Below are 25,179 nucleotides of genomic sequence, written 5' to 3'. Positions count from 1 at the left end.
TATCACATGTAATTTACCTACTTAATTTTACTGTTCTACATTTTATATTTTTAATATCCTTTCAGCTGTTTACTTACATAAGAAAAAGCAAATTTTTTTTTCTTTAGAATTAAGTTAATAATTTCATTTTATTACCTGTTATTAGGAGTTAAATTTGAGACAAAGAAAACAACCTTTTCTTATATCAAGTGCTTTGTTCAGAGGCTAACAAAACTCGTTAAATGGAAGACTAGTTTTCTTCCAGACTTTAATTTTTCTAGGTTACTAAAAAAAGGGACACAGGTGCCTATGTTTAAGACAAAGTTGATTTTACCATTCCAACTGTGTCTTAAAGGTAACTTTAAACAATCTTCTAGTCTAATTAACATTACCTTCTGGTAATGAGTTGAAACATTCAGGTCTACTTGGTTTTGTATAGTGTGGTGAACATCAGTGAAATGAGGGCATATGGCATATAATCACAGAGCCATATGGATGCCAGCACTGATAGTCAACTGCATGTGAATATAGGACTGAGCAAGTTAGAGGAAGAGCAGTAAAAGACCATCATACATAATCATAAAATGGATATAGTTAGTTTCTTTAGAGTTGAGAGAGACCTCTACTTGTCTGTCCTTTAATGAAGCAAAGCAACAGTGTTTATACCAGCATGTAGTTGTAGAGTGCAGTCTATATTATTTTACTTTTGGTTTGAAAATTTATAAACCTACATTATTAAGTTGAGTGATCCAAGAAATCACTTACCAATGCACACAGCAGATCAACTGCTTCCAGTATCAGTTCTTGGTGGCCAATGCGAGTGACTCCCAGTTCCTCAAGCTCTTGATGAGTGATGTGTAGCAGCTGTTCCCCATTGATCTTTTCCCTTTCAAAGTTTTTTATGTATTGCTGGAGGCAATCATCAAGGCCTATTAAAAAAAAAAACAAAAAACAAGAATGCATATTCAGAGAACACAAACAATAATAATTCTGTAATTTACAAATATATAAATTTCTTGGGAATACAAGTACAGTACCTTGTTAGGATCTATTAGGGAAAATGTGCAAAACAAATACAAGTTGATTTCATTTACATTGTGGTATGCACTATAATACTCAAGAACAAACTTTCCATTACTGACACTATTTTCAACATTCTTAAACATTTTAATATTAATTAAAAATGTCCACTGTACTTACTAGAGAGACAGAGAGAAGAATAAAGAAGCCAGAGAGTGACATTGTAGAAAACATTTTTCTTATGATATCAATAAGTCCTAAGTATAAGTTTAGCTTAGGATAAGGAGCATATTCTTCTCAGGATCCCTTTTCTAGGAGTCTTGTCCAAGTCTTATGGTGTGATAATGATTGTAATTAGGAAGAATGTTTTTCCGGCCTTCTCACTCACCTAGACATTGACTATGCTGCACACAGTGTTTACAGTTTCTTTTTTCAAGACCAACTACCCAACTTTCTGAAACTCAACAACATATAAATAGTATTGTTACACCCCAAARCTTAGATTAATTACACAGTTTTGCCCATTCACAGAATAACAGACTTCATAGCTGCCAGGCTAGTCTATCTCCCAGACTAGAGATGGGACTGCGTAACAAGCTGTTCTACACAAGTATGATTCTTTACTAGTGAAAGCTATGCAAAGTTACACAGAGTTTCCTCAAGATCTTTGTCTAGAAATGTACTATATTCAGTGGAAACCTGATAGCCTCTTAGAGAAAGAATTCTGGAGACCTACAAAAATTCAGCTTCAATAATTTTATCTACTAAGTAGAGTAGGGTTTGATTCTCAAGTATTCATCCTACGGTGAAACAGGTAAACCCAAGACCCCTGAAAAGTACAGTCATCCAAAAGCCATGGAAATATTTAACTTGGGCATTTAAGGAAGCTAGAGCTTTGCATCAACATTTCACTGCACAGCCTTCCATATAATACACAAAGTTACCGGTATAGTTAAATTAAGGAGAAAGAATGTTTGTGCAAGCATTAAGAAAACACTGTGTGTATAAAGAAAAGGAAAACAAGGCATATGGCTGCTCATGTTTTTTGTTTATCTAGATTTTCTCACAAATGCAATACAAACAGAAAAAAAGCAAAAGTAAAAATTTTCTTCAGCTCCTGATTTATTAATGTAAAGAAATAGAGGATCTTATCACATAAAGAGTAATTTTTACTTATTTTAACTTTTATTCAAGCACAGAGCTCCTTTAAGTAACCAGATGACACATTTAGGCAGTGATAAACAGAGAAATCTATTCCTCTAAATTAGCATCGTAATGCTAAATGAGTTAAACAATAGGATTAAGGAAGTTCACTGAAAAATCCTTAAAAACTATATTACTATCCATTGCTCTATTTATAAGCACACACCCTAAATAACATTAAGTGATTTTATTACATTTAATAAAATACATTCCTACTAAGGTCTATTTCCTTGTGATAGAAAATGTTAGCCAAACACCGTACGAACATGGAGAGCCCAGCCTGCCTGAAGGTGAGGGCTGGCTTGCTTCCAGAGACAAACTTCTAAACCAGCTGTAGGAGCATGCGGTGAGAACATCCAAACAACGTTCTGAGGCAACAAAAGCTTCTGAAAACTGACCTCAGAAAACATGATATTTAAAACTATTCTCTAGACAAAAATAACTGATATTCTCCATGCTTTCCTGCTCTCAGGTTTTTAAACAGAGCATCTGACAACGTTAGATCTGACACCTTGTATAGGGGATGTGGAATTTCACCTCATTGTCTTAATTAAGCCAAAGTAATTCAGCTGAGATAAAAGGACTGTGATGATGCAGGACCTGAATAAAACCAAACAATGTATTTGCCTACTTTAGTCTTTCTGTTTCTGAAATACAAGGGATATTTTGCAGTTTCCTTCAATGAATTTGTCTTTCAAAATTATTCAATGAGTATCTTACTCTATAAACTCACAGTTCTTTTTAAATTATGTTATAATGCTGAATAATCATTAATCAAACAATGTGCATAGCTTCGTAGTCACTAGTACATATATATATATGCCTTTAAATGAACAGGACCACTTTGCCAGTCAGACACCAGTTTTCATCATAGCTATTTTGGAATAGAAGATCTTTCAGAATACACAGAAGAAAAGCTGTTAGACTCATATAGATTTTATGACAAATTTAATCAGTCTTATTGCGTATACCTCATTTAAGCGGATGATCATGAAAATACCATTTTTTCCATGGGCATAACAAACGTCAAATTTCTTCACCCTGCCTCCCCAATAATAGGGCAATAACTTTGCCTACTATAAAGCAATACAAAAGAGAAGGCTAAATGTTATGAGCAATTGTCTGAAGGCAAAACATATGTTTTTGTATTTCTTCCTTTATGTATAATTTCACTGCCTCCTCATACTGAAAAATTAAAAAAGGAAGTCCAAAACTGAAAATTGGGAAAGACTGGTACAGTTTCTTCAGTATAATAATGAAAAACATTAAAATCAATTATGTTAGCATCCTATGCAAGCTGAGTTTAGAGATATAAAATTCCATAGTGTATATTGTTATTTGCAAATATGACATGGATTTTGCTTAACTCCTACAAACACTTTTATACATTATTTCTATAATTGTATTTCAGTTTATAATATTATCTGTGTTAGTTGTTATGTTCATTAATCGGTCATTTTAAGGGAAAAGTGCAATCATTGCAATGTACTCTTCTCCAACTGTTTCTTGATGAAATTATGTATGCTTTTCTCTGTGTGGTCATTAATAGCAATCCACACAATAAGAGAATGCTAAATAGTATCAAACTGTGCTAAGAAGTTAGAAAATGCCAGCAAGTAACAGACATTTCCATCACCCTCTACAAAGAGGAAAAAGGCGCCCTGTGATACCACCGAATCACAGGGAGAGGACTGCTTAGAAACCTCCCTTCCTTTTGGCTCGTGGTGAAAAAGGGTCACTAGTGGTCAGAAGAGAGGAGGCCAGGGAACGGCATGTATCAGGCCAGGGAAAACTGATGGAAATTACAAAGCCCCTCTCAGATGAGAACTGAAATCTAAACAAATCATAATGCTTCACATAACATTTATAATGTTCATAGCATCACTGTGAAATAGGTATTGTGCGCATTTGGGAAATGAGGAAACTAAAGAACAGAGAAGTCTACAGGATTCAACCAGTATTTCGCAGGATACTGGTGCAGGAACTGAATGTCTCTGCTGATGCTGCCCTCACCTCTTCTCGTGTTCTTCACTCCCAAGACACAATCCAGTGGTAACTAACTAGAAGTGCCATATCTAAGAGATCTTAGATCAATAATGAGTCTTCCTGAGATCGATAGCTTTGAGTTTTCATGAGTTTTCATATCTGAAAAATCTATTTTAAGTTACAGAATACACTGTGTCAAAGCAGATACCTTGGGTAGAAATGCCACCATGCCTTTAATGCTCCTACTGAAAGCTCCCTACTGAATCGCGATAAACAAAAGTTACTGTACAAAGTTTGGGATGAAACTGACTGCGCACAGTTTACTAAAGACTGTTAGGATTAAAATTAGATCTTCATTCAGTGGTCACGAAAAAAAATGTACAATTTTAATCCTTCACTGACAAGAAAACAGAACAGTTAACACTCAAATCAGCAATCTCTTTGTAACAAATACCTAAGCTCTTTTTTCTCTAGAATGTTCTGCAAGCAGAACACATTTCTATGCAGCTGTTCATGGTTTTAAATTATTTAATTAATGTTTTTAATATAAGTATATTTGAGGTTGCATTGGTTAAAAACTGGTCACTGCAAGTTCTGCATTCATTATTTGATAATTAAAATTCAGAGTCATTATACTATTCTGTTCGCTGGTTGTTTGAGAATAATTCTTAGAAACACATTTCAGAGTGAATTCTAAACCCCTCACATTTCAGATTTGCTTTTAGTGAATACTTTCCTAAAATTCCTTTCTATAAACAAACTAATCAGAAAGAGAAGTCACTGAAAACTGCCACCAAAAATGAAACAATTTTGAACAAGGTTGAAGCAAATTTATTTTAAAAGTTGCTATCAGCGGCCACAAATAAGCAGTTGCAGTATTCAGAAAGATTTAGAAACCACACGAATGTGACATCCTACAAAAACTGAGTAGCCAGATGTATTGAATGTGCCTTTGTGCCAGATACAACCTATGACAGAAGAGCAAAATCTGAAATTTGTGTTATTCATACTGCTCTGTAATAGCTCCCCAGGGCATCTTTAGAAGACGTTTACTTAATGGTGCAAACAGTATGGCATTTGACAATAGAATACAGAAATACATCATTAACGGACCGGGCTGTCTCATAGCATGCCAGCATCTAATAAATACAGACAAAAAAGAAATGCGTCCATTGCTGCTTTTCCTGTCTACCTAGGAACTAGGTATTGTATTCCATTTTTCCTTCTGTTGTGATAAAAAGTTTTGTGTTTGATAAGTATGAGGTCTTAAAAAATAGGAATTTAACTAGCAGTAATTTCATTCTCTATTATCATGGCTATAATTGTTTTTTTTTCCAAAGTATGAAAATAATGAAGATGCAATTACAAAGAGTGCAGAATGAGAACATTTTGACTCATCAGAGCCAAATGGAATATTTATTTCCTCAAGCCACTTAGGCCTCGTTAGTACTCTTTATGAAGTTTTCTCAATATAATTTCTGTTTACAGATTAGATTTATATTAGTTAAGACTCATAACTCCAAAGAAATAATGGGCATTAACCCCATTTTCTATGTAGGTAAATAAAGTTAAACCACTATCCCCAAGTTACACACTAATCAGTGTCAGAGTTAGGCAAGAAACACAGAGGCTTGAAGTTCTGTTTTTGCACATTCTTGTATTTTTGGGTACAGTTTGGAACTAGCCAAAATATTCCTCATAGTAAAATAAAATAATTCAAGGAAAATGTTTTAAATGCGTATGCTTTATGTTAAAGCTGAGACTAATGCCCATGATGAGAAATCTGCTATATTGTCTCTTTCCTTTTCTAAGTGCAAGAAAGCTTATTCCATGCACATGGACTAGGAAAACTTTATCTCCAAAGAGTAGAGTCTGCAGAACAGCATTCTCTCTCTGATATGTTTAATGAAAAATATGATTTTGAAATGAAGGCAGGTAGTAAACTGCCAATCAAGGAAACAAGGAAGAGAAAGGAGGGGGAAAAAAGGGAGAAAGGACAGGGAAAAGAAGAGCCAGTTTGCTTTAAAATGTTTATTTCCAGAACTGCACACCATTAAAACAACAAAGCAAAATAACGTGTTATAGGAAAATTCTCTATAGGCCAGCTAAAGCTAGATTTAAGTGTTAACTCCAAGCCAGCAATACCAAAGGGACACTCCATATTGTGGGCCAAAAGACCCATTGAGATTAAAATGAATTTTTCCATTGATTTCAACAAACATCAGATTTATCTCACATAAAAAGCACAAATATAGTTCCCATGTTACCTAAAGACCTGTCCTTTTCTCTCTGGCATTAGGCAGGGATATTGAAAAAAAATTATGACAAAAATAAATGAAGGAAGAGCACAAATTGTTGCCTTCTGTGCAGGAAGTCAAATTATGGAGACAGGGCAGCTCTCACAGGGAGAAATGTGGTAACAATAACTTAGAAAACTGTGATCCATCACAAAAGAAAATAAGTTAAGAAGTGTGTCATTTGCAAATTTTCATAAATCTCTCCATAAATTACATTCTTCTCCTTTTACAGATATTATAATGGAATATTTTTATTACTTATTGTAAATTATGCCATTTTTGTAATTTGTCCTAGTAATACCTGACCAAATGATAGTTTTGTTTGTGCTACATCATTATTCCCAGAGGAAAATATAAGGCAGCTGGCTAAAACAACGGAGCATGGGCTGTGAAATGGAGAGGTTACAGGGAGTGCAGGCAGCCGGGCTCCTTGCCAGCTCAGCTTGTCACAAACATGACTGCTCTCAGGAGGTGATTCTTCTGACAGAAGAGGCTATACAAAACGATACGCTCTGTTATAAAAATGCAACGTTGCTTATTCTGCTTTCAGGGTCTAGGATGAAAGAGAAGGAAAACAGTTCAGTGGAAATGCATTTACCACTCCTGACTTCTGCAGTTCAGCACTGATGCAAGGAAGTATTAGAGTGCAATTACAGCTTCTAAGCCCGTAGCAGCAGTGGGTACAAAAGAGCGTGACCAGTAACACAGTACTTGGAACAAAATTGCCTTGACGGTCACACCCACTATTTTAGTGAAATGCTGAGCTACCTACACATTGAAGCTGTGCAGCTTTACCACTGGACAGCCACTGTTCACTGAAACAAATGTGTACTTGTGATATCTCTACAATTATTGTCCCTGTGCTTTAAAATAAACCAGCCTCTGGTTGATAGAAACATAAACTGGATACATTTTCATGCTTCTTAAAGAAACTCAGAATTCTGAAAGAAAACCCATGTTCCAGATGTGTCGGTTCAGATCATAGAGCCCTGTGAAGTTGGCAAAAAAGGAGCTAGAAATGCTTTCAGTAAGGATCTGGGAAAGCATTTGGCATTTTTCCAAATAAAATAAATTTTAAAATAAAAATGACATAGCAGAATACTAAAATCACAATCGTGCTTGAATTATAGACACAAATGTTAGTGGAATCAGGGTCTAAAGGACAAAGCCTGTCAAGGGAATGGATCTCAGTTTCTTTAGAAGTTTGGTATACCTTTAATGTGGAAGCAACAATTTAATATTCCCATTTATGTAGCTCATTAGACTAATAAAAGCTATACAACAGTCATATCTGTCATTACCGAATGGTGACTTGCAAAAAGTCAATATATCAGAAAGTGAAAAAGTGTTTTAAACAGACACAAATTCAGTTTTAAAATCCTGCTATGCTGGGTGTTGGAAGAAACCCATTAATGCTTGCGTCCTTCATTCAGGATAAATGCAAATGGTGACGGAGATTCTCTGTGAAGGCAGATAGGTGCCACAGTGCACCGCAGGAATATGCCCGCACCAGCACACACATCTCAGGAGAATGAACTTAGCTGTGTGCTGCCAAAGGTCAGCTAATAATTCAAAGAGAACTGATTGTACTGAAACTATACAGGGGTGACAAGGATAAAAATAAATAAAGGACAGAAACACTGCGAAGAAGAGAACAGAAAAAGCAAAAGAAAACCAGAAACAGCATCTGCTTGGAGAAGAGGCATAGAGACAACACCTGCTGCATACACTGCTGTGGGAGCTTTGGAACCACAATGAAAGAAAGGTTTGATTCCCACTGCGGTTACAAGTGACCTTGCAAATAAACAGACACCTCGCCTGAGTCCATCAACGGCTTCTCCTCCTGCCAAAGCGACATGCAAAACCAGAAAATTAGCTAATCTCTACTGGCAAAAAATGACAGTCTTATTTCCGTGCTGGAAATCAATTAATTGGGGAAGGCAGCACAGCCTTCCTGCTCTTACCATAACCTTTAGTTTGCATCTGCTTGAATACATCCAGTGCCTAACAAAATCTAGCAGCTCAGTTCAACAAGTAGCAATTATAGAAAGTAAAAAAGGTTTTGGTTTTGTTTTAAATCAACAGGCATTGTTTATGTAAAGCAATTTTTAGCAGCTAACTAGAAAGTTCTGGAAGAACTTGAGTAGTTGGCCAATGGATAGAGAGAAATGGAAAATGCAGGTCTTTTTTTAAATGTACATTCATTGAATACACACATTAATTCATGGACTTTTTGGTCAAAATCTATTATTTATTACATTGGGCTTCGGTGCAGCAGATCTTTTCCAGTATTTGCATAACTTCTAACAATGAAAAACATCAGGTACATTTTTTTGGTTGACAACACTAAAGCTTTTAAAGAATTATTCAGGACAAATAAAGGGAAAGTATAGTCCTCAGGATTGTGTTTACACTAGGCTCACTATTCATCAAATTTCAGCTGTTTGTTCTTAAGCTTTTTCAGGAGGAAAAAAATTTGGTTAGAGGCTTGGAAATGGAAAAAGGATTTTATCTCCACAATTCAAAAAAGGACAAAGGGAATATCCAACACCAAGCCTGAAACATTTCAGACCTAGATTCTTAACTTTAGGAAAGTTTAACTGAAAATTAGAGTCTCATGCAGTATTCTGTATCTTCAAGCTCTTTTTTTTTTTAAACCAGTCTGATCTCTAGTAACATAGTATCAAGACTGCAAAATTTTCTAAAAAGCTAAGACTGAAATAAACATAAAAATGAAAGAATTAAGGTTCTGCAAAAAACTTTTAATTCTGACATTATCTAACCTTTAAAAGCTTGACTGTGCAAGTATAACGTGTTTAAATGTTGCTTCCCAGATGAGTTTCCTCTGCCTCATTATAGTAACATTCACACAGATACAGATGGATGATTTAGATGCAAATACAGGCAGACTTCTGCTACTTGAACTTCCAGAGCCATCATCTGCATGAACAGGAACTAGAGCAGGATGAGCACTTTGAATGAATGTTTCTCAGATACTGACTGACACAGAAAATGTCGACTTCCACTCCAGGCTTCAGAGGGGATTGACCTTTCCCAGGCATAAACTCTTCTAGTTCTCCCAGTCCTCCGGCTAACAATGTGCAGTTCCTCAGGCTACTTCTCTCACTCCTCTCCTCCGCTCCTCACGTAGTCAGGCTCATCTCTGCCCCTGCAGAGCCCTCCACAAACCGCGCGAGGGCCTGCACCCTGCCAGCTTGGCGAGTGCTCGTCCAGTCACACTCGTTTGCCTGCTCTTGGCCTTTCATTCCCTCCTTATTCCTCACTTACAACCCACGCACCATCCAACTGGCTCAGTAGTCACAGGTTACAAGCATTCTCTCAGCTCCTAGTTAATTATCACAAAATTCCACTTTTTCCCCAGCCAAGTCCTATATACCTACAACTCCCTTCCTTTACTGCCAGCTTCCATTTCCATATGTGCCATGTTTTACTGTTTGTAGACAGTCCCTATGCTTGTACTTTCTATGCATGAATCAGACAGCTTCCTCTCCTCTGCACCACCAGAGCAGAGGGTGCTACTGAGAGCACAACCTGGATGGGAGGTGCCAGCTTCTGACCTCAGTTCCTTTTGCTCCCCTGAATAAGTCAGACCTTCACTTAAAATGACATATCTGTTCAGCCACAGGTATCTTCTATAAGAGGGACAATATCCTCAAGAAGTTTAGAAATTGTAGCAAGTTTCTAAGCATATGAAAACTGATTTTTTTTCCACAAGGGTTCTCCTTTGTGAATATGGGCAAATGTTATGGTCCTCCCACCAAGAGCACATCTGAGACAAAAAAAAATCCTCTCCAAATTCTATCCCAATTCTATCCCGTGTGCAATGGGAATAATACATCAGCACTGTAATGTGTGGGGTTTTTTTGTTTTTTAGCATGGCTTTCCCATAATCTCAGTGTCTATACCAGCAAGCTCTTTTTGGCAGCTATACCTTTCTGAGATAACTACAGTATCAAGACAAAAGCTGTATTGAAATTATTAATATTTTAAGTATTAAGAGCACCTGAAAAGAGGGTTTTATAAGGAGATGTATCGGGCAATATTAATAATAAATGATACATACTGCTCCACTTACAAAATTTGATGCAACAATACGCCATCACCCTTAAATTGACATTTGTGTATATGAAGTAAATGACTTAATATTTAGTTCTGCCTTCATTACCTATGACTGAATAATGGGCTGTGAAGACATTCTGTTTTTTTACCCTGAAAATGACAGGCATTGGGCATAATCAGAGTAGTAATAAACAGCATTTGCAAGAAGCTTGCTGTAACTAGACCTGACCTTAAAGATGTTTCTGGAAGAAAAGTGTCAAACTCACAAAATGTATCACGTTTTCAGACATAAGACCATGCTCCTTGCTGTCACATTTCACAGCAGTCTTAACCTTGAGATATGTCACCGGTGCTGTTACTGATGAACTTTCCATAAATGTGATAAAAGAAGAGGCTTTCTTAGCTCTCTGTGCTAATAAAAGTTTACATCTTTCCTTAGTCTCATTAATTTTCTCCTTGATAAAGATTTAACGGCAGCCTCCAGTCATTTTTGAAGCAGTATGGCTGAAGAATGACCCGGAAGTGCTAGCAAATCTCTAAAAGCCAGCAGATTCATATCCCCATTTATTTGATTATATGCTTTCATATTCCAGTGTGACTAAGCTGAGAATACTTGGACACTGTATCTGTCTCATTACATTTATTTTTAAGAAAAATGCTTTGTCCAAATGCAAGGCAAATACTTCTATCTATCTGCTGTGTTGGACTCATGTAATATATTGCTTTACCTTTTAGAGGCACAGTTTGATGAGAATCTCTTCTGGCAGAAGTGCCAGTTCCAGCACAGACTGGTATCCACTTATACATCCTGCTCTTTGTGCTTGGTACAACTGTATATGCGGCGATGCAGTGAACTAGGTCAGAAACTGCTCTAAATTAACTTTATCCCTTTTCATTACTTGCTATTTTTAACTGGCATGAATGAGATCGTAAACATCAGTGGATGAAGGAAGAGCTGCTTAAGCTGGCACCACTACCAAAACAAATGCTTTTCAAGCTACACCATGTGAAAGCCACAATTGATACTGCTTTACTTCATTTCCTCTCCTATTTGCCCAGATGGCAAATGTATGACCATCATCCCAGCCATTTTTCTAGGCCTACATGTTGAAATCTTTATGCTGAAAACTGTTTAAGAACTAAAAAAAACCCACATTGTAACGGGTTAAGCAAATAAATCAGTAGCAAGAGGAAGACTAGGGAAAATGTGGGCCCTTTGCTGAATGGGGTGGGTGCCCTGGTGACRAAGGATGCAGAGAAGGCAGAGTTACTGAATGCCTTCTTTGCTTCAGTCTTTACTGCTGAGGCCAGCCCTCAGGAACCCCMGATCCTGGAGGCAAGAGAGAAAGTCTGGAGGAAGGAAGACTTTCCCTTGGTCGAGGAGGATTGGGTTAGAGATCATTTAAGCAAACTTGACACCCACAAATCCATGGGCCCTGATGGGATGCACCCACGAATGCTGAGGGAGCTGGCGGATGTCATTGCTAAGCCACTCTCCATCATCTTTGAAAGGTCATGGAGAACAGGAGAGGTGCCTGAAGACTGGAAGAAAGCCAGCATCACCCCAGTCTTCAAAAAGGGCAAGAAGGAGGACCCAGGGAACTACAGGCCAGTCAGCCTCACCTCCATCCCTGGAAAGGTGATGGAGCAGCTCATCCTGGAGGCCATCTCCAAGCATGTGGAGGACAAGAAAGTGATCAGGAGTAGTCAGCATGGCTTCATCAAGGGGAAATCATGCCTAACCAATCTGATAGCCTTCTATGATGGAATGACTGGCTGGGTAGATGAGGGGAGAGCAGTGGATGTTGTCTACCTTGACTTCAGCAAGGCTTTTGACACTGTCTCCCATAACATCCTCATAGACAAGCTCCAGAAGTGTGGGCTAGATGAGTGGACAGTGAGGTGGATTGAGAACTGGCTGAATGGCAGAGCTCAGAGGGTTGTGATCAGCGGCGCAGAGTCTAGTTGGAGGCCTGTAGCTAGCGGTGTCCCCCAGGGGTCAGTACTGGCTCCAGTCTTGTTCAACTTCTTCATCAATGACCTGGATGAAGGCACAGAGTGCACCCTCAGCAAGTTTGCTGATGATACAAAACTGGGAGGAGTGGCTGATACACCAGAGGGCTGTGCTGCCATTCAGAGAGACCTGGCCAGGCTGGAGAGGTGGGCGGAGAGGAACCTCATGAAGTTCAACAAAGGCAAGTGCAGGGTCCTGCACCTGGGGAGGAATAACCCCAGGCACCAGGACAGGTTGGGGTTGACCTGCTGGAAAGCAGCTCTGCAGAGAAGGACCTGGGAGTGCTGGTGGACACCAAGTTAACCATGAGGCAGCAATGTGCCCTTGTGGCCAAGAAGGCCAATGGTATCCTGAGATGCATCAGGAAGAGTGTTGCCAGCAGGTCAAGGGAGGTGATTCTCCCCCTCTACTCAGCCCTGCTGAGGCCACATCTGGAGTACTGCGTCCAGTTCTGGGCTCCCCAGTACAAGAGGGATGTGGCACTGCTGGAGCAAGTCCAGTGAAGGGCTACAAAGATGATTAGGGGACTGGAACATCTCTCTTATGAGGAAAGACTGAGAGAGCTGGGCCTGTTTAGCTTGGAGAAGAGAAGGCTGAGAGGAGATCTTATCAACGTGTACAAGTATCTGAAGGGAGGGTGTCGAGAGGATGGGACCAGACTCTTTTCAGTGGTGCCCAGTGACAGGACGCGAGGCAACGGGCACAAACTGAAACACAGACAATTCCATCTGAACATGAGGAAATACTTTTTCACTGTGAGGGTGACAGCGCACTGGAACAGGTTTCCCAGAGAGGTTGTGGAGTCTCCTTCTCTGGAGATATTCAAAACCCGCCTGGATGCAATCCTGTGCAACTTGCTCTAGGTGACCCTGCTTGAGCAGGGGGGTTGGACTAGATGATCTCCAGAGGTCCTTCCAACCTCAGCGATTCTGTGATTCTGTGATTCTGTGATAAACAGATCCATATTTAGAAGACCCTTCAGCTACCATTTTGATTTATACTCAAACAAAAATGTAGAACCAGTACAAGTAAATCCTGGATTTTCTTTACACAGTCATAAAAGACTGAAGTTCTCTCTAACAATTCTGGTGATGTCTGAATATCTCTAGATAGTTGTAAGAACAGTTAAGAGAAGTAACATCTACTCTGCAGGTGTGAGGGCTAGTGTCACTTAAAATGGATAATTGATGTGATCAGGTTTTCTCTCTCTCCTGGTTGAAATAAGTGTCAAAGATTATCATCTCATCTTCCTTCCGGAGCAGACTGGAATAGGTGATTCAGAGGTGTCTTCCAATTCTGTATTTCTAAGATGATGGTGTTCACAGTAACCATTAACCTGCTGCCCAAGATAACAGGAAAAGAAGAAGAAGAAGAGGAAGAAGAAGAGGAAGAAGAAGAGGAACCAAAAAAAAACAGGCGGAAAGAAAAATATTAGGAAATCTAATGCAACTTCCTTCACCACAGCCCAAACCCAAACGAAGGTGAGCTAACCTCTGGCCATGCTACAACACAGGTTCTCCATTTTAGAGAAGTCAGTAATGTGGTCTTCCCAGACTCCTTTCTGTCAAGAACAGTAGGAACTTATTCTTGTAAGAAAGGAATGGCATTAAATGTTCTTGCATGCAAGGGCTGACCTTAAAAGCAAGAATATTATAATAAAAATTATAACTGATTAAAAAAATAATTATTTGAAGACTTCTTTCTCCAGCTTCAAGGGTTTTATCTGTTTTCCATTTCCCACAAGAAAGCCTTAATCACAGGTTGACCTTGAAAACACTGACAGTTTGATATCATACAAAAACAACCCAGTCATGCCAAAAAAACCTTTTTTATAAGTAGGAGTGAGATACACCCCACTTGTCATCCATACCTCAAACCCAAAGAAAAACCCAAGAAGAGATAAATAAAAGAAGTCTGTCTGAGATAATCAATAGAGAGAAACAGGAACTTGTTGGACAAAATTCATATAATTTTAAGGCAGACATTTAAAGTTAGATCAGTGGAATCCTACCCTAAAAGTATCTATAATAAACCTGCAGTAAGGCTCTATATGAAATTCAGTTTATATTCATATTCAAAAACATCTAGGCATAATGTCACAGATGCTTTAGATTAACAGCTCCCAGCTAAAATAAGTATAAAGAAAATGAAAATTCAGGTATCTTATTCTGAAGCATATATATTGTTGCAACAAGTTATCAATAAAACAAAACAAACTTGTAACAGGATGGCGAGAATCCCCAAATCACATTCTCTGTCAGCAAGTGCTAACATTTGCAAAGGGTAATGATAAAAGAGCTGACATAGATGAATTAAAAGTGCTACAGATGTTTCAGTGCCACAATATATTAATCTTTGTTTTGATTTCATTGACACCTTTTACTAAAAATCCTAGATACCAAAAGAACAGCCAAATCCTGTTTATGCACTTCTAGTGAAAAGCCAAGTCAAGTAAGATTTCTGCTCAACATAATTTCTTCAAGAACTATATGTCTAGCACCTAATTCACAAGTAATATTTTAAACACCTCTAAGATGCAAATCCTAGAAGCAGAAGGTGGGCTTGGCAATTCCTCACACTGTTCTTCACATAGTTGCTGAAAATCACTGAGAAGCTACTTTCTTTACTTCAAAGAGGTAAAGAAAAGGCTAGAATTCAATTTTTTTCATGGATGCTCAGCAACTCTATTGATGGCAACTGTTTAGCAAAAGCTCCAAATCAGTTAACCTGATTCCACACGCATGTCCCTTCTCCTTCTGTTTATCTCCACGAAACATGGAGACATAAGGATCAGCACCACAGCCCTTGTTCATGTGATTCTGTTGACAGTACAAATCATTAAAAGAGCTCCAGAACCTGGATAATCTTAAATTAGGCTCTTAAGCAGTTTGGAGGAATTAGCTCTAACAATCAGTGATTAGCTCAGTTAAAAGCCAGGACTTCCCTAACCCTTATTAATTGTCAGGAAATTCCCAAGCTTGGAATTATTACTTTTATTCATTAAAATCGTGTGAAACTAGCAAAACTAAAGAAACAGGAAGAAATTCCAAAAGGAAGATAAATCAAACAGTATCTAGGAAGAAAAAAGCTTTTCTCTTTATGTTTACCCATTTTTATTCTACTTATTTAAAATATGGCAATTTTAGACAAAGTTATTAAGGTTGTTCTTGAATAGAATAAGAGCTAGCAGTTTTTACTGACTACCACTTTTCATGCAATATCAGATTAAGATAGATTAAGCTTCAACTACATGATGAAAAATATTACTACATCTTAAATCACTATTATTTTGTGTTTTAATTCTGAATTATAACTTTTTTACTATTTGATCTGGCTATAGCTTAACCAAGATTAAAGACTTGTATGAAGTAACATGAAATTAGCAGAAAGAACTGCATATCTGAAAGAACTACATAGCCAGGAGCCCATGAATAAAATTTGATTACAGCTCAAAAAAGTATAAAAAATTCTATTCTGCCCAGTGAAGCAATAAAGCTATTCGTAATTCAGTTAAAAAAAAAAAAAGGTAAACCCAAGTGATTACAAAACCTTTCAAAACCATACAATAACACACACTAAGATGTTTGAAATATAACTTTTTCATGTGCTTAGGATAATTAAATGTTTTACATGGCAGCAGGCAAAAAATGAAGATAGGACAAACCTAGCACCTGAAATTTAAATCTCTAACACTGAACTGTCAGACTGAAAGTACTACACAATTTCCAGCTAAAGCTAAAAACTGTTGCAGCTATAGAGCCTACTAGTGCCAAAGGATAAACTGAGAGAAACAGAACATAATTTGCACTGTTTACTTATGAAGAACAGAAAAATAACTAGGAACAGTTTGGGACCTGTTTTCTCGAGATATCAGGCAGGAGAACAGCATTACCCCATGGTAATGTGCCAGTAGCTAAGGCTGTCCATGAATCCTCAAATTACAACTGCTGGCCAAAAGGTAAGGGTGTTCAATGATTAACAATACAGACCCAACAACCTGGAGAAATGCACTGTATTAACTGAGCAGGATAAATTAGTTCTTTTATATCAGCAAAAGTAGCACAGTGTGAAATAACACTTCTGGGGACATTCCACATGTTTTTTTAGGGAGCAGACAGCTCCCTAAAATAAGTCATTCCCCAGTAAAATCTTGGGGGGGGGGCGGGAAGAGGACTAGTCTTTTCTGGTTCATTCTGTTACATTTTTCACATGTGTCAGGGAAATAAACATGGAAAGACATCAGAAGATCAGTGGGGCTTGAATGACGTTAATCAGCTCCTAAGTCCCACTTAGGAAACGGCTCCCTRTTGTTACTGTGCTCTCCAGCCACAGCTGGTATCACCGTCTCGGGCAGGAGCTCTGTTGCCTCTGAGCGTGCCACGAGGTCACACGGCTGAGCAGCCCCAGCACAACCAGGTTATGCAAAGAGTAACACAGAGCAGTAAGCTACCGGGAAGAGGGAGCATGCAAATAAATTAAAGAATTACAGGTTTGTATGTCAGGGAAAACAGTAGTGACCAGAAAAAAAGCAGGAAAGTGAAACCAAGAGAATCCGAAAAGGCCAGAAGAGTGAGCTAGATGCAACTTCTCTATTTGTTAAACATTCATTCTTTAAATTGTTGAGTGATTAGCTATTTCTAAATTGTCATTGTTCTGAGCTTCTAAAACATGGCATGAAACACAGATAACTTTGTCTCTCAGGAGATTACTGATTCTCAGTGAAAATGCCTTGTGTCACTTGTACCTGCAATTTCTTTCCTGTGATGTCACTCCATAAATTAATAGGTAAATCCTACTGCTCCAACCTCTCTCAGCAAATACGGAAAAAGTCCAATCCATTCTGGATCCAGTTTATGTCATTTCTCTTCCCTAATTTTATACATTAATAAAAGCAAAAACACCAAAAGCTTTTACATGAGTGTTATAATACCTAATCCATAAAGAAAATGTTGTCATTTATAACAAAGGGGCCCAGCCCCCAAGTAAGGAATAGGTGCTTACAAATGCCATATAGTACAGTAATTGTGGACTCAGAAAAGTGCTAAATGTGCAGGCTATTTAATTACACAAAAGCCTACTGCATATTCACTCAAAAGAGAAGGCAAAGAGCAAATGCAACTTAGTTGCTAATTCTACAGACCACAGCAGAATTTCAGACTGCTTCATCACTAAGAGGATTTAGCAAACAGTGAATTACAATTTACTTCTTCATTACCTGGAAAGGGAAGCCCAATACACCTATGTTAAGAGGATTGTATAGGTAAGGGTGACAACTTGCATCTTCACTTTAACCGGAAGTATACACACATTTTTACAAGATAAGAAGATCTGATTAGTAGTTTTAGTTATAGTTGCACTGTAATTGTATGCTTTTCCAGATGACGCACAACTTCCCAGTTCAGCTCAGCATGGATTAAAAAAACAAAAAAGCAAGCAACAGAAATTAATCTTACAAGTTGAATCCTAACTGGGTTTAAAAGCTAAATGCTAAATATGTCTTTTTTGTGGAAATAAACACAAAATAGTTTCATATTAACTTGAAAACGTATATATTTTATGTATTATACATATAATATATTATGACTCATTTTTAAATGCTTTAAAGATGACTCCTTTTTTTTTTAAATAAAACATCTCTACCATCATATCCACTACTTCATAGTCTCTTAGAACATGCAAGTAAGAGAACTAAGCATGATGTACACCTGAACAAGTTTCAGAAGCAAAAATACAGTAGGTGTATGATAAGACTGAATTTGGATTTTTCCTTTACTACTCTTTTGTCAGGTAAACTACTTTTTACATTTGACAATGTAACTTGTTAAGTAACTTAATAGTGTAGATCAGTTGGAACTACAATACACAGTGTTTCTTTTCCCTACAAATATATCAATGGGACAGGGAAAACTCAGTTTATAATATTCTTTAAGGCACATCTAATGATGTTATTTGCTCACTACTATCAATTTGCAGATCTTAAAATCAAACCAGGTACCAGCAACCATGTTAAAATGATTTACAAAAATTAAATGTCCTTGACTTATTTTAGTAATTTTCAGTGACAGGATGAAAAATCAGTATTTCCTCTAGAGGGCTTCAGGGTCTACATTATTTCACAAGTCATCCAAGTTGTATTTCAGTAAGTGGCTGCACTACTAGGGGTCAGAAAAGCTTCTGATTGCTCCTGCTTGGAAAAATCATGATTAGTAAGTGAAAAGATAATACTCTGATGATCCTATCATAGGTAATGTCTCATTTACCAGTCGAACTATAAGAAACCAAAAAATGAGATGAGGATTTGTTACATGATTATCTTTACTAGGAATGCTGAAATTAATCAAATTTGACTTTATGTTTTCTTGGAATATTCCTCCATATGCAGAATCAGTCTTTTCTTTGAAGGGTATTCTAATACTAATATTTTGTAATTTAATAAGCCACATTCTAACACCATGCATATACTATAACCATATACTAAATAAACTATTATTTTCATTTTTTTCTTTTTTCTAAGCCTACATTGTTACAGTCTTGATAACCAAGTTCCCAATTCACTAAAGAATTCACACACTAATAAAGAGTTCGCTGATCATCTGAGATAGCTTTGCACTATAAAGAGTCTTTGTTATTCTCTCTGTTCTCTTGCAAGACTTCTGCTTTATATTTCTACTTTAGTACTGAAGCACTACATTATTTATTACCTCTTGGCAGCTCTTACTTTGCAAATATCTGATGCGTCAACTATACTTTTAAACATTATGTATTTCCTATCTTTTCAGGTTAAAAAAATATCACTAAAGGTGCAGTTCCATAATGGGCTTGAACTAATTTAATACCATGCTGCTGCCAAAAGAGAAAACCACAACTTTCCCTCCCACCTCTATTGATGTTCCCACCTCCTCTCTCTTATTGGCATTAGTAATTTTAGTGCAGTGCAGTGAATCACATCAGCCAGTTCCAGCAAACTAAAGGTGAAGCATGCAAAAGGTGAAGGGAAGCTCAACCTTTTTTGTCACCAGCATGCGAAACAACTTTTGTTTGAATATTCAGATGCTAAAGCAGTCATTTCCTGCTCCTCTCTGCCCCTCACCACTTGCTGCTGCCTTCAAATGTCTTTGTGGCTGCATGTTGAACTGACCTGGGGAACTGATCCAGCTGAACAATAGCCCAGAAAAAAAGAAAAAAGAAAGGTTATTGTTTGGCTGGAAGGTACTCTCCAGTCCAGTTTCCAATACAGACCCACAAACAGTTGAGTCAGCAGAGAGCAGGAGATGGAGCAAGGGGGAATTCCAGGGCTGTGGGGAGCATGGAGGCAGAAACAGGTCTGTGGAGCAAAAACTGCTTAAACCAGGACTGCCACAAAAAGAGGTGTTTGATCAACTACACCCTTATGATAAAGTTTTAAAGAGAAAGATCATTCTGATGTACAAAACTGCTAGAATTTACTGTAGCAGATTTTTTAAAAATGTAGTAAAAACAGAGTGCAAAAATTTTTCACTTTTTCAATGGGCGCAAATATAAGTTTTAGTCCCAAGTATCTCTGATAGGACAGGTTGTCCTTTTTATGTAAATATTATGATGAAAAAGAGAGGGAAAGTGAAGATTAGGTCAATAAAACTGGAATATGGTACAAGGTTTATTTTGGTATGTTGCATTAAGAATTAAGAAATCATCAATTAAATCTTTGACAATACAGGAAATCTTGTTAGAATGTATCTTGTGTTTAGTTTCATAACTGAAACAGCAGTAAGACTGTATAACTCACCAAATTAAGCACATTTTCTTTTAAAATAGAAATCTAATTAGACCTAGCTTCAGCTTGATGTTTGACAAATATTTGTTTTCAATAAGCCTGTGGAAATTAAAGTATTAAAGTTCCTATTACAAAACAAAAAAACAAAAAAACCCCCACAAAAATTCACCAGGCACACACAGTTATTTAAAAAATAAGTCTTGATGAATTCTGGCCTGATCCTGAAGGGTCCTTTTCTTGGTACCAGTAATTACTCAATATAGGAAGCACTTTGGTGATTATTTGTGCGAATATGGCCTTGATCCAGCAAAGAACTTAAGTGCCTTCCTCACTTCCGTGTATGTTGCTAATTCTCCAATTTATTTGCACAGGAATATTCACAAGATTCAAATTGCTGGAGCAGAGCCAGAGTGCATTGAACATTGCATGATTGAGCCCATGACTGCCAAAGGTTTGGAGATTGTCCTATTCAATTTCATGGATCGAAATCCACATCTTTGTGGAAGGACATAACACGGAAAAGTTATACCTCACTTAAATCTTACTCTGTTTTGAAAAATCCTGTACAAGAATTAACTTTTCCCACGATACTTACTGGTATATGTATGCTAATTTCCTCAGGAAAGATGGCTTTTGGTAGCATAACTACATCTTCTAGTACTTCCAATTGCACCACTTGATATCCCTTCCACTCTAGAACATGCAGTGACTCGACTTAAACAACATTTATTTGTATAGTGATTACATCCTTTCAGTATCAGTATGTTGTAGGTTCCAGAAAAAGAAATAACCATTAAATAAAACATTAAATAAAATCTATATATTGCCTTCCTTAATCATAACTTTTTAACAATACTTTGAAAACTTTATTATAAGGCCTTTAAAATTGTATGCAAATATTAATTTAAGTAAGAAAATACTATATAACCTTTCAGAGATTGAAAGTCATGGCTTTCCAGGTGACTATGAAAAATTCAGAGTGCACAAAACAAGCAAACAGTGGATTAAGTCAATAAAGTAAGGATAGTGGTTATGAGAAGGTATGACAAGAAAAAATTCCCCATAGCATGAGCAGCTGAAGGGGTTTGGTCATTTCTGAAGAACCGTGTCCAGTGAGGAGCCAGCTGAAGCAGAAGTGGTTTGTTTTGCCTGACTCTCAGAGCTCTGCCTAGGGACTTAGGTGTGAGATACAGACAGGGAAGAAATGACTACTTGCATTTTCCCCAAGCAAGTCTCTCTCTCTCTCTCTCCAGGATCATGATGGCATGTATACTGAGCCCGAATCAAAACCAAAGAGGCACGGCCCTACACAAGGCAAGATAGAAAGGGTCAGATTGAGACTTTTTTTTCAAGGGTCAAAAGAAAAGTTTCTGGAGGCCAGAGCGATGGTACTTAAATGAATGTTCTCTTCATTAGTTTTATCATTAAGCACATTTAGACCCCTCAGAAAACAGGTACTCTGCTATGCCCACCTCTCCTTTTAAGGCTAGAAGATGCTGTTTTTTGAATACCATTGGTTATTGCTACCAGACAGCTGTCTAAGTAGCAGTGTGGGAGCTTGGAGAGAGATGTTCCAGCACAAAACTCTCTGATAGAATAAACAAACAAACAAAATCTTCTAGCATCAGTCTTGTTGCATCAGTAAATATCATCTCCTCAACATCACCTGTCCTTTATATAAATCCATGTTTGTACATTTTTGAATATGGTTTGATAATTGTTGAGCTTGAATGACAGAAAAACTGTCAGATATACACGTGGTCCAGAAGAGTCTCAGTGTTTGCAGCTTTTCATTTTATTCTTAAGCCATCTCATCTTTTCTTGTTGCAATAACTTTTAATGAAGACAGTGCTGGCTGAGTGAAGGGAAAGCCATTTGTTCTCTTCGCACGTTGTATTTGTGTGATAGGAACCTTGCAAAGTAATCCAGAAACACAGGGGGAGAGATCCATCAGTGGCTCAAAACAAATATTCCAGCAACATGAGTTTATCAAAGCAGGAACTGCGATTGGTAGTACAACAGCACTAATACCATAACTACAAGGCAGCTGAGAGGAAGTTGAGATACAGAGTACACTGTGAGCTATGTATTGATGTTTTAGATAAACATGCTATTTGGATATTGCTAGGGCAAAAAGAAATTCCTTTTCTGGTTGCCTGTGACACAGAGGCAGCCTAGTTACAACAGACTTGTGGACTCTCACTCATGCTATTCAATCAAAGACAGGATATCTGTTCGCTATGCCAGCAGAGAAGGCACCCTATAATACTGATCTACATTTAATAGCTCCTCTAGATCTGGTAGACCCACTGAAAAGTGGTCAACCATGTATTTGAATAAACAATCCAATGCTGTAGCTTTCCATGGGACAAGTTAAGGCAAATTCTTTCTCCTCCTAGCCATAACCAAACAATATTTTTTGTACAAATGGTCTTGAAAGGAGTATCACCATGCCACTTAAAGTTCTATTCAGATAGTTTATTTAAAAACAAGTGTGTGATAACTAGATTGAACTACATGTAATGGGTTTATTTTGCATACTAGGAAATTTTCATGTTTTATTCTGAAACTGATTTTTGCATCTTGCTACTACAAACTTGGCACTTGTACCATATTTTGGATATACTGTGAACACATTTTGATATGATTCTGGCAGCCTCCCAGTTAAGCTGAATTACAATGAATGCCAACACATTACAATTTCTTTCAGTAAACACAAGACACAGTTTCTTAGGCAAACGACCATATGCCACGTTCTTGCACTATTCATTTTTAACCCAAAGAACTGAATTTAGCCCTTGCTTATAAAGGAAAAGAGACAGTCAATGGAACTGCTCTCATACTTAACAAAGCTGAACCTGACTTCGTGTTAGAGAAAGAAAATCTGTGTGAAATTGTACTGTATGGCTATGCCAAATAAGGAAGGGTAATCTCATTCCAGAGGACTAGAAACAGAGCTGCAATCAGGAAGGTGATGCCTCTTGTTCTCTTGATTTTGTCTCTATTTGTTGAGTGGATGGAATTGAATATTGGCTTCTATGGTTGCAGCACATGGCTTCTTGTTCCAAAGCTACTCCAAACCCTGAATTGTTACTGCATGGAAACATCTAAGCACGCCACTCTGGGGGAGCATTTTCAAATTGAAGTACAAGTCCCTTTGAGAATACAGAAATTTATTTTAGAGAGAATCTTAGAATTTTAGTTAAAAATGCAAGACAATTAAAGTGAACCACTGATCCTGTAACAAGCTATGCAGGGGCAGGGCCAGAATTCACAGAGAGCTCACTGCTTGCTAAGGATCTCATGTCTCATCTTGAAGCCTGTAATGAATACGTATATATGATGTGATTTTCTAGCAAAGCAAGCACATAGTTCCACAAGCTTCTGAGAAAACTGTTTCTGTTCAAAGTCTAATATTGATCAAAGTATTTCCAATACTTTTAAATTTCTTCCAGACAATCCTGACAAAATTCTTCTGGTAAGTCAGTGACAGGCAGAAGCATTTGTGTAGAGAGTTTTTAATTAATGTTTTTAAACCTAGCAGAAGTGACAACTATTTTTTTTGAAGCTTGGCCAACAGAAAAAAAAAAGGGGGGGGGGGGTCAACTTCACCTCAAGGGCAGGGAGAAAAACACCAAAAAACCCACAGACCAAAATTTTCTAAACTGCAGCATTCCATTTTGCAGTCACGATCACATTCCTGCTGGAAAAGGTGGTCCTGGTCTCTAATTCTTGGCTGCACACTCTGATCCCTTCTCCTACATCAGCACTCACAATTGCTAAGCTGTGCAGCGAGTTGTAACAGCTCACTGATGTGATGGAAAATAATTTTTTTTAACCCTCTTACAGGGCAGCATATTGCCAAGATAACAACAACACCACTGCTATCTGTGGCAGCACAGTGTGCAATCAGCTTCAACTGATGGTGAATCTGCACCACCAGGTGCCTCGTGCAAAGCTGCTAAATTTGCAACCTACTTTTCAGAGATGCTCTAAGGTTAGATCTGGCCACTTAACATACAAATCCTTAAGGAGCACAGATGTATAAACCTACTATGTATTTTTATTAATAATAATGCTTTACCCTTGTAGCACTTTGTTAGCAGAGCTCATTGTAATTCCCTGTTTCACTGGCAGGAAAACTGAACTAGAGAGAAGTAAAAGCAATTTTCCTCAAATCACACTGAAGAGCAGTGGGAGAACTAGAAAGATGCCCCATGCCTCTTCACGGTTTTCTCCCTAGGGCTTAATTAACTAGGAAAAATTAGAACTTCCTCTAACCAGAAGTGAAAAGGAACACACACTACCTACTTGGCCACAAAGTCTTCATGGTTTTTGAGAGCAAAGAAAAATTTATGACATACTTTTCCCTTTGTTTTTTGAAAATAATTTAAAATTATTTGCAATAAGGACTGTTTCTTCAAGCCACATTTTGCTCTAATGAATTTTATTTCACAAGAGTTCATAATCAAAATAAATTCAACCAAATGCAAATGAGACACAGAAAATTACATTCACTTGGTCTACCACATCTTTATCACATTCTTTATGCCGAAAGATTCAAATGACTATGTGTTATGTATTCACACATTCTGTCACTTGCTCTTTAACTCTACTTGTTTTCCCACATTTCTCTTGTTCATTTTACAAAAGTTATCTTAACAACCTTGTCTTTTTTGTTTTAGTCCTGTGTTCCCATTTCTCAACCTCAGTACCTCTGTTTTTTAGTCTTCCCTTCTTCTATTTATTCCATTCTCATACTGCCATGTCAGCTCTAACTCCCAATTCCTAACCTGCAATTTCTATTACCTTTCCTACTAATGTGCAGCTGAGTGGCTGCTGAGAGT

General features: G+C 37.5%; 1 protein-coding gene across 1 annotated transcript in view; it reads right to left on the bottom strand.

Moving 5' to 3' along the window:
• Positions 1–25,179, bottom strand: part of LOC112963831 (connector enhancer of kinase suppressor of ras 2-like) — a 254,744-nt gene that overhangs the window by 166,925 nt on the left and 62,640 nt on the right. The window contains exon 2 of the mRNA XM_026061261.1: positions 745–908. Coding sequence (XP_025917046.1) covers positions 745–908 — 164 coding nt within the window. The remainder of the gene's footprint in view (positions 1–744; positions 909–25,179) is intronic.

The sequence above is a fragment of the Apteryx rowi genome, unplaced genomic scaffold (genome assembly GCF_003343035.1).
Source record: "Apteryx rowi isolate R43461 unplaced genomic scaffold, aptRow1 scaffold_179, whole genome shotgun sequence".
Classification (NCBI taxonomy): domain Eukaryota; kingdom Metazoa; phylum Chordata; class Aves; order Apterygiformes; family Apterygidae; genus Apteryx; species Apteryx rowi.
Note: the sequence above shows the minus strand (reverse complement) of the source record. Positions and strands in the feature narration are given on the sequence as shown.